Source organism: Primulina eburnea, chromosome 15 (assembly GCF_022965805.1).
Source record: "Primulina eburnea isolate SZY01 chromosome 15, ASM2296580v1, whole genome shotgun sequence".
Classification (NCBI taxonomy): Eukaryota; Viridiplantae; Streptophyta; class Magnoliopsida; order Lamiales; family Gesneriaceae; genus Primulina; species Primulina eburnea.
In genome coordinates this window covers 32,199,326-32,215,372 of record NC_133115.1, presented here as the reverse complement: position 1 = coordinate 32,215,372, position 16,047 = coordinate 32,199,326, and the positions used below count along the sequence as shown (strand labels likewise).

Sequence of the window (16,047 nt, the reverse complement as noted above, 5' to 3'; positions counted from 1 at the left end):
GCTCATTATTCAAATTGTAAACATGCGTTACGTACACATATTTCTACTATTTTTCACAATAATAATTTATACAAATGAGGGACGATCACTAAAATTAACAGATATTTAGCAAATTACAAGATTTTGCAAGTGTTGGGTTGTGTGTTTGAAACGAATGTGATAATATTTTTAAAAAAAGTTTTTATATTTTGTATAAAAATTCGGGAGACGATCTCGTATATTTATATTCGTGAGACATGTCTCATTCATATTTGGAGTGCAAAGTAATATTTTTGATATATAAAAATAATATTTTTTATTGAATGAGTCGAATAAGAAGTGAGACAGTCTCATAAAATAATCGATATTGTATAGAATTAGAAATTCTATTGAAATTTAAATCTAAAAAAAAGAAAAGAAAGGATATTCATAAAATAATTGATATTGTATAGAATTAGAAATTCTTTTGAAATTTTAATTAAAAAAGATAAAAATTTGTGTTTGACGATCTCACGGTTCGTATTTTATGAGGCATATATCTTATTTGGTTATCTATGAAAAAATATTATTTTTTTATTGTAAATATCGGTAAGGTTGACCCGTCTCACCGATAAAAATTTGTAACCATCTCACATAGATCTACTTGTATTATATATATGCACACCTTTGTGAGCATCGATGAGTTGTCATTCACTCATTGGATGCGCAATTTTTTTATATTTCATCACATCCAATAGGTGCTCACATAAGTATCTACGATAGATATGCATGATATCAAAATATATATATATATTAAAAGAGTAGGTCTCATGTGAGACCGTCTCACGGATCTTAATCCGTGAGACGGGTCAACCCTACCCATATTCACAATAAAAAGTAATACTCTTAGTATAAAAAGTAATACTTTTTCATGGATGACCCAAATAAGAGATCCGTCTCACAAATATGACCCGTGAGACCGTCTCACACAAGTTTTTGCCATATTAAAATAAGATTTTGTTAGTACATACATATATATATATATATATATATTTATATATATATATATATATATACCGTGAGACTTGATTTGTACATACATATTATATATATATATATATATATATATATATACAGTGAGACTTGATTTGTACTAACAAAATCTTATTTTAATACATCTAATTCCCAACCGCACAGGGGACAACCGCTGCTTCCTTAGCCTCCACCAATTAAGCGAGCGGAGAGGTAAAGATCTATAAATGTGTTCATCTTACAAATTGTTTTTGCTTTTGTTCGATTTTAGTATTGTTAATCTCTGATTTTAGTTTGGCAATCGTATTTACGAAAGATTTGAAATCAATTTCCCGCTGAATGGATATAAGCTTTTCCTTGTTTTGGTTTCACCTAAAATTATCCCTTGTGCTTGGTCCACACTCCGCAGTTCGAGTTATCTTTTTTTGATTTTACATTGGTGATGTTCTACTGACGAAGTGTAGTCTGTTGAGCACGGATAGAGATTATTTAAATGGCTGGTTTCTACCTCTACTTATAGAAATATGTTGAGAACAGTCACCGAGGTTTATGCTATGATCACAAACTTCTAAGTTACTCCTACGCATCTACCATCTATTTTTTTCATTGTCCTACTTTTTATGTCTCAAGTGTTTGGGGTATTTCTAAATGTATGTAAATTAAAAACATGATCTTTCCATGTCAAATCCAGAACCATGAATGGGTCGCTGCAATTGAAATGTACCCACCTAAAGTGATGCCTCAGAATTGCCAGCTTTGGGAGCCCGTTCATTGAAACCTATGCAACTGTTGATATATGTTTTTGTCTTTCGGGAATGAACCTCCTTCGAAAATTATCCCCACAGGGTCATGCATTTGCGAGGAAGTCCTTCACATCTCTCAAGCTCCCCGGCAAATCCCTGGATGATATCACCTCTCCTTCTCTAATCCATGGTATTCATGTATTCCATTGCCCAGTAAGCCCCTTTTCCTTGCATACAAAAACACAGAAGCACATTTATATCATAATATAGAAATGCAAAATCGTTATTTTGTGGATATAGTCTTTTTTGTTGTTGTGGAAGGAGATAGGTACGGTTATTCTCAATTGTAAATAACAGGATGAAGTGTTAGTACGCAGAATTGTGATTCCACAATCTGGAACATTTTATTGAAGAAATACCCTACATATGACATATTGCACATTTAAACGCTGGCAGTGTCTGGTTGAATATAACATCTCCATTGAAAACATTTATTCATTAGAAGCACACATTTTCCATTTACTTATGTGAAAGATATATCGGAAACACTTAATAGAGCATAAGAATGGATATATACATTTTTGGTCCCTAAAGTTCACCACAAATATATTTGTTCCTCACGCGTGTAATAATTTGGATCCCTAATATTGTATAAATTAGACATTTTTCGCCTCTGCCGGTACAGGATGTTCAATTCCCTATGTCTGCATTCACATGTACTGCACATCTGATTGTTGTTGATGGTAACCTGGGGGTGCATATACTTGATTTTAGTCCATAAGGTTGATCATTACTACAAATTTTATCCCACATATTTCACAACATATCTCTATCTTAATTTGTAACATAAATACATTGAAGTTTATTTGCCAATGATGAGAATATCACCACTTTACAGCGGGATAGTAATTGGTTATACATATTTTTTATTTCTAATGTTTTGGATCTAGTTTGACAATAGTGTGTTCTTTACAATATTCGTCTCGTGTCCTTAGAGTACATGAAGAAAAATTGAAGCTTAATTCATTTAGGAAGAACTTTAATGCTCTCTTCATGAGTTACATTATTGTTTGTAAATCATCTTTACCTTCAAACTTTCGTAGATTTGAAGAGTTGGAATTGAAAGGAAAAAAAGACCGACTTATCGTCAAAATTATACAAAGAGCTAGAATTTTAAACTCTAGAATTTTTAATATTTTAAATTGATATACCCGGGCTAATATCATATTATTCTAAAATTATACAAATTTACCTATAATTTTTTTTAAAAAATTGGGCCAGCCCGGGTAGAAGCCCACATAGCTCCGTCCCTGGATATAGATTGAGCTGAACCATGGAAAAAACTTGGCTGCTTTATGGGAGAAATTGATTTGATATAAGATAGTTGTAAAAATACATAGAGAATGTCGAAATTTAGTCCAAAAGGGACATAAATAGGTCACTGGGATTATTTCTATTACTCATAACGTGTGGTGATAAAGCATAATAGATGTTTGTATGGAAGTTATTGAACCATGGATGTAAAATTTGAATGATTGAGGTTATGTAAAATCAGGATGAAGTCGGAATTGTGGCTAAATTATCGGAATGCATAGCTTCAAGGGGCGGCAACATTCTGAATGCTGATATCTTTGTCCCAGAAAAAGAAAGTGTTTTCTATGCCAGAAGGTTCTGTCCCTCTCCCATCTCCTCTTCCTTTATCATCTTATGCCTTTTGTTGTTCTTTCAAATGTTTTATTAGCTTTTTCTGTATATTTTAATGTCATTTTTGCTACATTTTGATTGGGTTTCAACGTTAAAGCTAAACATGTATTGCTACTCTATTGGTTTTGTGATAAAGTCCAATATACTGTAGCAAGAAATTTGTTGTAACCGAAATCAAACTGATATTAATCTTTGCAGTTGCATGTAGTTGAAACTTGGGAAAATGCTTCATTTGCGTTTTTTGATACATTGATTACGTTATATCATAAAATTCAAATGATTCTACACTTGATCATTTAGCTCTGTATATATGTTGATTGATTAAACTGTTGTCGCAGAATAGGTTGTTGTAACTAAAAATGTTTGCTAGCAATTTGTAGCACGAACTGGCTGTCACTGTTGGTTCTTCAGACATGCAAACAGCGGTGGGTGTGCCTCCATGATACATTTCTTTAGGAATTAAATTTTTAATTCAGAATATTGGAATGGTATATTTTGTTTTCACTGCACAAGAAAAAGGTTTGAAGGCAAAATTAAGAGTTCAAGTCCAGCCTCTAGTAATATGACAGTCAGCAAATTTTGAATTGTTGTTTTATTGAATGAGCGGCGCCCAACTTTGTTTTCCAATTTTAAAAGTGCCAAGACAGATGTAGCATGGGCACACGGGGATAACGATCCCCAATGATTTTTTGAAATGTGGTTATTGGTCCTGTAGATCTTCGCTTAGCTAGCTGCTGTGATACATTCTCCAGAATTAAAATGATTCAACTTGAAGTATATGTAAAAGGGGAAAGTGCTTCCAACTATCTGTATTTTTTGCAGGTGTTTCATAGTTCAGTTGTTTGTAGATGTGATTCACCTGCATTAACATGTTTTCATATGGCAATTGGTATGAACTCCTTTATAATTTACAGTGGGTTTGTCTTTGACCCTGCTAAATGGCCACGGATGCAAATGGATAAGGATTTCTTAAAGCTATCAAAGACGTTTAATGCAATGAGATCTGTTGTTCGGGTGCCCAACCTGGATCCTAAATATAAGATTTCAGTTTTAGCTTCAAAGCAGGTGTGTTAATCCGACACCAGCTTGTGCTGGCTAGCTTATGCTGCTTTTTTTTTAAAGTATTGTTTCTTTAACATGCACTGAAGCTATTATCTATTGGTTCAGGATCACTGCCTTGTTGATTTGTTACATGGATGGCAGGATGGAAGGCTTCCAGTTCATATTACATCAGTCATAAGGTAAAATATAAGAAGATGCAAGCACTGTGTGTAATTGTCTTTAGCTTTGAACAAGTTATTCAAAGTGCTAAAGAGAGAAGTGTCACAGCAATCATGATCGAGGTCCAAACACCCATGTGCTGAGATTTCTTGAAAGACATGGAATCCCTTACCATTTTTTGGACACAACTAAAGAAGACAAAAGTGAAGGAGATATCTTGAATTTGGTGAAAGATACTGACTTTCTCGTGCTTGCTAGATACATGCAGGTGACCAGACGCTGAAATATTTTGCATCGAGTTGTATAGACATGATTTGTAGATAAAGCACAAATTATCTGGACTTGATAATGGACATTTTGTATCAACTTAATATGATCAATTATGGTGTAGGAGTATTTTTATTTTTCTGAAGCTCTTGTTTTTTTACACGGGCTTGTGGTAAATCTGTGTTAACTGTCATCTTTAATTGAAATTTGATATTTATAGATAAATCAACCATCTCGGGGCTAGGATTTATTTTTCTTCTTTTGGAAATAATGAGAGACATTGGACATGTTCCATGCCTTCTTCCAAGTTCTGAGGCACTTGGCATGGGCATACTAAATCAATGCTGTGAGGAAAGCTAATCCAAAAATGCATGATTAGTGAGAAGGTTATCCATTGAACCCATTTGCATTGATTTTTTACGTCCTTTTTTGTATCTCAAAATCTGGAAAGATTGCTCATACTTCTGGCTGTTGACTTTGTTTCCAGCTTCCGTGGGAAGAATTTCTCTCTTTATGGCACACAATGCACTGACTGCGTTTTAAAATAGCAGTTTATTGATATCAGGTATTGTCTGGAAGTTTCTTAAAGAGCTATGGGAAGGATATTATTAACATTCACCACGGCCTATTGCCCTCTTTCAAGGGTGGGAATCCATCTAAGCAGGTTCAATTTTTAGAATTTTCTTCATGGATGCCTGTATCATTAAGTTTGATATTCATGATTTACATGTTGCATAACATTCACAGGCCTTTGAAGCTGGTGTGAAATTGATTGGTGCAACAAGTCATTTTGTCACTGAAGAACTAGATGAAGGCCCAATAATTGAACAAATGGTAATCACTCTAATGCTTGAACTTGATAACGGCTTTGTTTTAACTACCATAATTCCATGCATGTGACTACTTGAGTCTCTCGCATGGTTGCTTCATCATCTAATACTCTCAAATCAGTTAGCAAACAAACTTACATTAATCGTATGTTCATTAGATGCATATTTTCTTAACCCAAACATAAGTACATAACCTTTCAAATGCTGTCATAGCGAGCTAGTAAATGGAAAACACTTTCTTTTCCCGATGTTAAAACATTATTGTACATTGCTACTGCGTTTCTTTATCCAAATTCACATGAATGCTCTATCGGCAACAGTCATCTAGACGCCAAACCCAAGTTAGTTCGGTCTTAAGTTTTTGAATGGTGCCGCCATGAAAGAGTAAGGAAAATCAGCACTTGGGCACAAACTGTGATAACATCTTCATGTAATATATTGTACTATTTGTTTGTACATCTGGAAAGACATGATACTCCTCGATTATTTTAGGTGGAGAGAGTTTCTCACCGGGATAACCTGCGGAGTTTCGTACAGAAATCTGAGAACCTGGAGAAACAATGTCTTTCACAAGCGATAAAGTCATACTGTGAGCTGCGAGTTTTGCCTTACGAGAAAAACAGGACTGTTGTATTTTGAGCCTAATGGCTGAGTGAGAGCACGACTCATTTATACTTCATTTTTTATCAGGAGCTCAACTATCCTTATTCTAACTACTTCACCCATTTTTTTATGGCATAAATGAAGTTAAACCTTTTTAATCAACTGAAGTCAAATTTGCATTAGAACTTCAAGTCTTGTATCATGACGAATTTCAATCACAACATAAGTCAATGAATTCCATTGAGATTACACTTTATTTACCAAAAACAGAAGAATTAATAGCAGGTTCTTAAGGCGAATATTTAGTTATTACATTCGGTCTTTTAAATGTTACTTTTACCTAAATCTGCTTGGTTCTTTAAGAAAGAAAAAGAAGAAAAAATCTGCTTGGGTTTTTATTTGCAACAGTCATCTACTTTGAAGCAGTGTATAAATGGCAGCCGACACGGTTGGCAGCTATTGGCCGCACCGCCTTTACCCTTGACGGTCGTGTAGGCAGCGAAGGTGAGATGGGGCGGGAGAGGCAGGCCGGTTTAGACAATCAAAAAGTCAACAAAATTTTAAAAACCCTAGTTATTAATATATTATAGACTCACACTTCAAAACAAAATTTAATATATTACATTTTTAGTATCAATATGCATACTTATTAGTTGCATTTATGTTGATATTTGCACCTTGTATAAATTGTATTCTATTTTATGAAACTTATTTATATATAAACATTATTTGATTTGTATGTATCTCGCATATATATAATTAATTATAAAAAATAATATAAAAAGCGTCTATACTTAGATAATTAAATGATTTGACATCTAATCCTTTTTAGGATTTAAAATATTTAGTAACTGCAGATTGAGCTCGATCATTTTTCTTCTTTGGAGTCCAGGCTCCGGCTAGTCAGAGCCACAGAGTATATGAACAGATACAGCTTCAAATGAACATATAAATTCCATATAATACAATTTTCCATTTTGTTACATTCCTGAAGTATTACACATCTTAAAAACATCAGCTGAGCATAAATCACAGAAAGTTATTTGTAGATGTCTTTTTACAATTGCTTTATCAAAGGCATTATTTATGTAACAGTTGCATCATCAAGATGGTATTGCCAAATTTGAGGCAGAACATTCTCCAGCACCATCACAAACATTATGTCTGCAGAGAGGACATACCCTGGTGAAGCAAAGCAAAATAGTGAGAAAATGAGTTATTTTAACGTATACATGGGGACGTTTCTCCTGGTGTCCGCACGACCCTTCAGTCATGTGGGCCAGGGATACCATGTTCTCTTTTGGCGTCGTAAGTCCCACGATAAATCAAAGGCCTGGATTGCATGATGTGTAACACGCTTGTTGCACCATAAATTTATAGGATCAAACTAGGTATCATAGTCATGAAGTGACAAAGAAATACCTATTTATTTCTTTGAGCCATTTATCGATACAAGGTACATGGTATTCGTGATTGCATGGAAGAACTCTTAACTTGTCCTCATCTTCATAGTCAGCTAAACAAATATAACATCTGTCGAGTATGTGCGACCATGTATCAGACCAAGAAATTAAACTTGAATAATATACGGTATCTGCAATTTCACATGGTAAGTTTGTTGCTTATGATTTCTTTTCAATTTAAATGTAAGTAGAAAATGAGACAAACTTACTGTTGAACATTACTGGGATCACGCTCAATGTTTTTAACCTTCTTGTGATACTTGAGAGGAAACGTATCCACGAGAGACTCTGGAGCAGGGAGTGGGACAAGGGATTCTGATAGTGACAAAGACTGATGATGAATTTCGTTCAAAACCTGTATGATAGATATCAAGTGAAATAATTCAGTGGCCGTAGTTTCAAGGACCTGCCTTCTATTTTCCAGTAGGATGTTATAGCTTTACTTATTATCATATATAAAAATATATATAATGATTTTAGTCTCCCCAATTTTTTTTTCCTCCAGATTTAGTTTCACCCTCCCTCCGTCGCTTTTCTGGCTCCACCATTGCAACAAAAAGTACCAGCAAGATCATAATCCAAGAATATGGGTTAAATTTCTCATTTACAACACTGATTCGGCAAGCTTACATTCAACAAATATTTGAAAAATCATCTAACACCTTTAGTAACAGAATTAATTTGTTTTTCCAAATGTTTCAAGCATGCCAAAAGTAAGTTTCTTGTCTAATATTGTTCGAACCACAGTAAATAGTGAAGAGCTAACGAGAAAAGCAAATTGTGAGAGGGGAAGCCAATGGAATCGAGGATTTACCTCAAATAATGCCTCGGCAAGCATGATTATTCTAGAAATACTTTCAAGAGTACTGGATTCTTCAGCCGTAAGGAATGAGTGGCATGAGCATGTACCATCAGGGTGGAGTCCGGATACACACAATGTAGTTTCCAGGCTTCCCTCATGAAGGACACTGCCTATAATTCTTTCCGAAATCTATACATTTGAATGAAGTGAACGGACAAGGTTAGTTTATGTGTTGCATGAAAGAAAAAATAAACTACTTTCAATAAATTTCGATCGATCTTGTAAAGTTCATGTAAAAATTCGACAGATCGTAGTTAGATTCCCTTACAAGCAAAGAGTATTCAAATTTCTTATAGTATAAATTATGTGCGTCTATAACTTAATGATAAGAAGTATTTGGGCCTCGACAAATAGTTATTATTGTACTAATATCTTCATCAAATTTTAATTTTAAAAAGGAAAATAGAAAAACTTGTTTGTAAATCATAGTTACGCCCATACATTTTCTTATACAAGCTTCTTCGAGTGCAAATTACTATCCATATAGGGAATGTTAATGAAAAAGTATGGAGGCATTTTCTCACTTATGTGATAAAGTCTAATATCATCTACAGGATATCTTGACAAGAGTAAATCCAGTTTTAGGCAAGTGTCAATAAAAATTGCAATAAAAAACTAAAAATCACCTCCGATCTCAATTGCCGTCTCCTTTCACTTCTATGATGATGTCTAGCACTGAAGGAATCAAGATCATAACCAGCTCCATTATAATCAACATCACCACCTGAATCGAAAAGCCACCTCATATGGGAGCCAGGATGGGAAAGATCACCGGTTAACAAAATGGTCGGTGATTCACTACGTCGTCTAAAGCTGTGTCTTGATAAAGTGTCCCAAAATAGCCTCCCGCCGTTTCTTCTTGATTCGTGACTTCTTTCCCCAATGCTACTTGATAGCAAATTTGAAGAGATACTCAGCTCATTGAGATGAAGCACGTTTCTCAAATCCTGATCACTATTAGATACAATAAATCCTGGACTAGAAATGGTTGTCACGTGAGAATGGTCATCTCCAGGGAATTGAAATCTCGGAAAAGAATCAGAAACCACAGAAAGAGACCTTAAATCGGAATGATTGTACTCTAAACCCACATCTGGATGATGTTGAAGGTTGTCTGAATCTGCACGTGAAACAGTGAATCCCTGTGAAGGACTTCTTGATTGATCATGGGCTGAGCAAAAGAAAGGTGTGATTTCTGCCGTTTCATCAGGAGCACCAGCAGTAGATATGCAATTTGTTGCATTCTCAGAAACCAATTCTTCACCAGGCTGTCAGAGGACACACTTGTAATTTCATGATTTCTATGTCAAACAATTAGAAATAAAAGGATATATTATGGGATTGATATTATTAAGATCGCAATGTTCTTTGACATTATATGATTGTGATTTAGTTTCAGGAAAGATTTCCTAAAATATTTTTAATGTTTCTCGCCTATATAAATTTATATTTGACATGATAGAGTTGAGATTTAGTTTCAGGAAAGATTTTCAATAATAATTCAACGTGTTCTCGCCTATATAAATAGGTGATTTTAGTCTAAACCGAGTAATCGATAGATTTCTAAAATCTGGACCTTACGTCATAGATGTAGGTCTTAATGGTCAAACCATGTAAAACCCGTGCTATCATGCATTCTCTCATAACTATATTTTACGATTTAGAATTCAACAGTTCTATTTCTAGCAATCATGAAAACATGCCTGAAATGGAAGAGATTCTGTTGTGTTCGAGAAATATGTCTGATCTGTGCTTGTTTGAAGATTTATCATTGAAGATTCCTCAAAAGCTTCGTCGATAATACTGTTATTTCTTCTAGACGAGTCTCCGTTCTCATAAAGGGAGCTTGTGCTTACCATGTGTGGGCTTAAGACTGAAGATGATTCTACCATCGAGTCATGAAAGTCACTACTGACTGGAGCTATTTTTTTGGTATCGGTAACCAATGACTTTTCTGGACAATCTTCTAGCTTCAAGGAACAAATTATAAGAGAGTCAAAGTCAGCATTAAAGATGAGTTATGGTGCATGTAGTATACCCCTTACATAGAAATTTAAATTTTGAGTTATGAAAATCCAGCTGAAGCAAAGCATTTTTGACAAGTTCATATAATCAAAAACCAGATGAGTAATATTGCTACTCACCAATTCCCCTCACATGCACCTGAATCAAATACATAATATTATCTCTCGCATAAATTATTGGACTAGATATAGTTGTCGCTATATCAAAAGTTATAGCGGCTAGCAAGTAGTTGCTGAATTCAGATCTTTTAAATCATATAAGAGTTGTTCCAGGTACTCTACAATATAGACAACCACACAGAATAAAATGTGCATAACTAATTTGTTTGCAGCAGATTCATTCTTCACCAAGAACTTACCCAATAGACCCAATTCCGTCCAATGCTACAAGAGTACTATCTTTTTCAAATGTCAACGAACTGAAAATCCGGGGGTAAACTTCATTTTTTTTTAAATGTCAATAAACTGAAATTTCAGGCGTAAGCTAAATGGAGTAATAAAATAAACATCATATGATACTTTAAACAACTCTGCGCACAGACACGGATTCATATCATGAACCCAAGGCATTTGACCCATCGTTACCCATCCCACACCTAAAAAAGAACAGGAAACATATGATATTTTCTCCCATTATAACATCAAGTGATTACTCCCAATCGATATCAAAATTCAAAACCAGGGATAAAAAATTCAACCATCAAGATTCGTACCAACACACTTCAAACAGTTCATACAATCAAGAAAACCTCGATGAACACAACGAAAAGGTCTTAATCCTAGCAGCAGACATAACCTGCACCAATCACGTAATCTGTATGAAAGCAAAAAAACAAGATACCAAACAACCTCAAAGGTTGCCTTCGAATTGAAAGAAGCGCAAAACAAAGAGGAAAGTTTGCGTTTTGCGCGGTTGATTATGGACCCACTTGAGCTGGATAACTTTCTCGCCGACGATGATGATTTCGAGGAAACCATGAGACTGCTGTTCGAACCCATCATCTGCCGGTTCTTGGAAAATTCAAGATTATTGTGCCGTATACAGAAGCCACTTAGGTACCGTTTGGCTATAGGAAGATTGAATTATTATAATTTGAGTGATAAATAATCGAAAGATGTAGATAAATAATATTGTCCGATAAAATATAGAAAATTTTATATGAATTAATAATTTGGATTAATCCTATGTATTTTATAATGATCAAAATACTCTTAATATCAATTTTTCTTTACCACGTCTTTTCCATTTGAAATTAAATTATCATTCTAGATTAAAAATTAATTTGGATATGTTTTAACAAACATATATTTTACATTTCCAAATAAAACAAATTTTTACTATTTTGACAAAACATTCAATTATATTATCAAAATTCAGTTTGTTGGTTGATTCAATTAATTTTATATATAGTCTCAATATTTAACGGTAACTTGTAAAAAAATATCCGTTAATGATTGTAAATGTGCTTGTTGTCGATTTATCTTCTTTTCCGGTAATAGTTGACTTCCGACAGAGACTTTCAATCTGATCCTTAACACTGATCGGTAGGAACTAAAAAACTGTATTACTTCATGTTCTGATCCTTAATCACTGATCGGTAAGGCCCTTGTAACAATTTGGTCTAAAGTGATAGCATGTCGTTTTGAGTTAAATCAAAAGTCTTTTAATTAGTTTGATAAGTTAATTTTTAAACTGGATATCAATTTGAGTTTGCGATCAGTTAAGTTACTGATTTCAGTTTCTTGCTCGAATTGAGTTGGGACTTCGGATCTTTTATCAAACACCAAAACTAAATGTTTCAACACAGTTATTATAAATTTAATTATATTTTTTGCTAAATGATATTATTATTAAAATTTTATGACGTTTCTTATATTTCAAAAATAAATATTGTTTGGTACATTTTCGGAGTTGGAAATGGTTTTGTGCTTAAATAATATTACAAATAAAATATTTTATGATGTTTCTTATCTTTCAAAAATAAATAAAAATTTTAAGTACATAACCATTTCAAACTCCGAAAATTTACCAAACAAAACCCAACAGAAGTAATTTATCACTTTAAATCCAACTTCCATTTTCTCTTTTCGAATTATTATTATTTTTTGTTCTTCTTGTTATTTATTTTAAATTATTTACTATTACTTAAAATGAATTTTTTTGTAAGCAAATGTTAATTCTTATATTAATTTTATTGTATAAATTTAATTCCTATTTTATTATTTTAAAAGATAAAACAAAAATTATGCACCAATGGTTACACACTTTCTGCTGTGTGTGTGACATGACATGACATAAAAATTAAAAATATATGTATTTCCCCAAAATTAAATTAAAAATATTTTCAAATAATTATTTCCAAAGGCCCAAAAACAAATGCAAACGTAGCCTAGAGACACGAACACGCACATTGAATGCCGCAGTTTGACTGTGATTTGAAATGATTTTATATTTATAGAAACTAAAGTGAAATGTCAAATTAGATAGATATAGTATTTTAAATCATGTTTATTTAGTCTTGTAAGTTGATTTTTATTTTTTATTTTAATTATATAACTTGTTAAATTTTAATTTTCATTATATAATTTTGATTTTTTTTGTTCTTGTCTTCTTTTTTTCTAAACCACGAAATATAAATTTGTTTTTTGGCTAGAAAACCGAGAGCTAACTATTCAGATATTGCTTTATTAACATCGTTGCACTCTTACTTATTTATGTGACAAGAATAAAGCTTATATTAGACATATTAAAATATACATAAATAGAAATACAGAGAAAAAACAACCCGTTTTTTTCTCATTTTGAAGTGTTCATTGTCGTTTTGCTTTATTTTTTGTTTTTTATCAAATGAATTATAATATGAGTAATATGATATTTATTCTCTCCGCATGTGGCACGTATGAGAGAATCAGTGTCAAAAAATCATATTCGGTGGATTTAAATGGTTTCGAACAAAAATGACAAAAAATAAAAAAATAAAGTTAATTTATGAAAATCGAACTTTCCAATGTATTATGATGATAACTTTTAGGTATTCTTGTCTAAATCATGTCATTAAATGAAAGATAACAATATTATTTTTTTTATAATTTATTGGTTAAAAACTATCTTGTAACATGCACTTGTGTTTAACAATATAAGTACAAAAATTCAACAACGATATTAATATTTTAAATTCATGATTTAGACTAACTTAGTTGTATAACTGTAATTGAATCAACAAAAGATATATAATTAAAAATATCACATTTCAATATATATACCACGAGTAAATTGACATTTTGTCATAAATCAATTAGCGTACGATGAGTCGATGACCTCTTATCACATATACTTTGTAAGTAATTGAATAGAGCTCTCTCATATAACATAAGCAATTTCCACGGTACGTTTCAAACTTCGTCATTCTTTCGTAAACGAGATTTGATATTCATATTTATTTTTCACATTTTCAATGATATACTTAATCTTGTACGAAGGATCAAAATGAACAACTCCCAATAGCGTTTGTGCCACCATATCATTGTTGAAGTTCTGATGGTATATACCAACATTGGTAGTTATACATGTGTGAGGCACGTCATATTTTTTTTTTTCTAATAACCAGTCTGGGAGTTCAAAGAAGCATGTAGACCCCATCGACAAATGACCGTAGAAGAATGATTTCTGCAACGTAATTTCTACAAATTACGTGTGATATCCACGACACGATACTCGTGCCTGAAAACTCTAATGGAATAATCCTTCACATATGCGATGAGATCCTTCTTATCTTTAAATAACATATTTACGCATAATTCACCTCTTCTCGGATTATAATAACTTGTTCGCATTCCAGAAGGTATACTGACAAAATCAGAAGGCTCTTCTCCAAAAACATTATGGAAAAATGATGGCATTTCATATGTTTCAGAAAGAAATGGTAAGATTTGTCTCTGTAACGTCTCACAGAGTGGTTGACGAGATGATGTCCCCTTATTAGGATTTGAATGTGTATTCACATCTTCATCACCATTCACTTCTTCTTCTTCGAACTCGTCATATGACATATCGAGTTCAGTATCACTCCTAGATATATCATCATTAGTGGCCAGATTCGGACAACGAGCCCTCGTATCTAATGTCGTATTTGGCCAATATGGAGCACGATTTTGTTCCAATGAGCCAATGATATATTGATCCCACGACCCACTCACATTATCGATATTTATAATTTTATATTACCGAAACCTTCTGTGACATGCGGAACATAAGATTATAGATCCTGAAAACCATCATATATAGAAGTATCATGTTGGTTATTGAACTTTGAATCAGATGTATGTGGAACGTGGTTCAACAAAACCAACACTATGATAAATTGAATTTGTTTTCACGTATAAATGCAACATATGCATATTGCCACATTGCATTATAAACTCTAAAGCATCATCATCATCATCGAGATTGACTTGAATTTTATGCCAAGATGGTCTTTTCATGAATAAATATTTGGTGACAACTTCAGAGTAAAATTCATTGGATCGATTCTTAACATTTTATGCACAACTTCAACCAACTCCAACAAGCTAATAGATCATAATACTCGTATCGGTCTAATACATTGAATACTATATTGGACTGATCTATTACCAATAACTATATGACCACCAAAATATAAGAGTACATCGATATTAGACATTTTGCCAAACAAAATTGAGAGAAAATTTAAGCAGAATGTTCGAAAAAAATATCTTTCAGGAAATAAAATTTAGAACTCATTGAAAAATCATCAGTGATCACAATATTTTATAGATTTGTATACGCGTCTATAAAATTAATAATATATTGTGTAAATATATATCATATGCGTGATTAATCCGACGTATTTCAGAAATCACATGAAAAATTTGACAAACGATTCAATTATTCAAGGAAAAGAACAAAATGAATTAATTATCACGGACTTCAATATCCACTTTGTGTAATTATTGAACAGAAAACGAATAAAATAATTAATTGAGCATCCATGCTTACTAAGCACGAATTTGGTGAGGTGGAAGAGCATATGTGCTTCGTAAACACGGATTTGGTGGTCACGTACTCAGCGTCCGTTGCTTTCGATCATGTTTTAACGCATTTTCGAATACTAATTTACTTTTGAAATATATATTTTTATTTTAAATTTAAAAAAAAACCCATATTTATGCATATCATAATATCTTCAATTTTTTTTTCACATCCTGATTTATGGGATGGGAGGGACTTAAAACTCGAATAGGAGACCATGTGACTTGTGAGCTAAGGCTCGGTCTCGTAATATCTTAAAAATCCTGGAATCTATGTTGTTCAATGTTTAA

General features: G+C 32.9%; 2 protein-coding genes across 4 annotated transcripts; one reads left to right on the top strand and one right to left on the bottom strand.

The window, feature by feature from the left end:
• The first annotated feature begins 1,089 nt into the window (after positions 1-1,089).
• On the top strand, positions 1,090-6,525 carry LOC140814070 (formyltetrahydrofolate deformylase 1, mitochondrial-like). 2 transcript variants are annotated; one of them, XM_073172929.1, is made up of 9 exons: positions 1,090-1,203; positions 1,682-1,946; positions 3,289-3,401; positions 4,352-4,502; positions 4,605-4,678; positions 4,767-4,926; positions 5,491-5,589; positions 5,673-5,759; positions 6,248-6,525. In XM_073172929.1, the coding sequence occupies exons 2-9, from the start codon at positions 1,806-1,808 to the stop codon at positions 6,392-6,394; spliced, it is 972 nt and encodes a 323-aa protein (XP_073029030.1). In that variant the 5' UTR covers positions 1,090-1,203; positions 1,682-1,805; the 3' UTR covers positions 6,395-6,525. The 2 variants fall into 2 exon arrangements, with proteins under 2 accessions (XP_073029030.1, XP_073029029.1); XM_073172928.1 differs by lacking the exon at positions 1,090-1,203 and having other exon boundaries at positions 1,547-1,946.
• A 768-nt stretch (positions 6,526-7,293) lies between these two features.
• Positions 7,294-11,785, bottom strand: LOC140813979 (uncharacterized). Of its 2 annotated transcripts, none has more exons than XM_073172817.1 (7): positions 11,557-11,785; positions 10,387-10,653; positions 9,310-9,951; positions 8,636-8,812; positions 8,031-8,176; positions 7,781-7,891; positions 7,294-7,540 (listed from the first exon to the last, which is right to left on the bottom strand). In XM_073172817.1, the coding sequence occupies exons 1-7, from the start codon at positions 11,707-11,709 to the stop codon at positions 7,462-7,464; spliced, it is 1,575 nt and encodes a 524-aa protein (XP_073028918.1). In that variant the 5' UTR covers positions 11,710-11,785; the 3' UTR covers positions 7,294-7,461. The 2 variants fall into 2 exon arrangements, with proteins under 2 accessions (XP_073028918.1, XP_073028919.1); XM_073172818.1 differs by having other exon boundaries at positions 10,540-10,653.
• Positions 11,786-16,047: the final 4,262 nt, after the last annotated feature.

Coding starts and splice junctions, on each gene's coding strand:
- LOC140814070 (XM_073172929.1), top strand. CDS start 1,806: ATGAACCTCCTTCGAAAATTATCCCCACAGGGTCATGCATTTGCGAGG. Junction 1,947..3,288: donor TTCATGTATTCCATTGCCCA/GTAAGCCCCTTT, acceptor ATGTAAAATCAG/GATGAAGTCGGAATTGTGGC. Junction 4,679..4,766: donor CATATTACATCAGTCATAAG/GTAAAATATAAG, acceptor GAAGTGTCACAG/CAATCATGATCGAGGTCCAA.
- LOC140813979 (XM_073172817.1), bottom strand. CDS start 11,709: ATGATGGGTTCGAACAGCAGTCTCATGGTTTCCTCGAAATCATCATCG. Junction 9,952..10,386: donor CAGAATCTCTTCCATTTCAG/GCATGTTTTCAT, acceptor GTCCTCTGACAG/CCTGGTGAAGAATTGGTTTC. Junction 8,177..8,635: donor TTGCCGAGGCATTATTTGAG/GTAAATCCTCGA, acceptor TCTATCATACAG/GTTTTGAACGAAATTCATCA.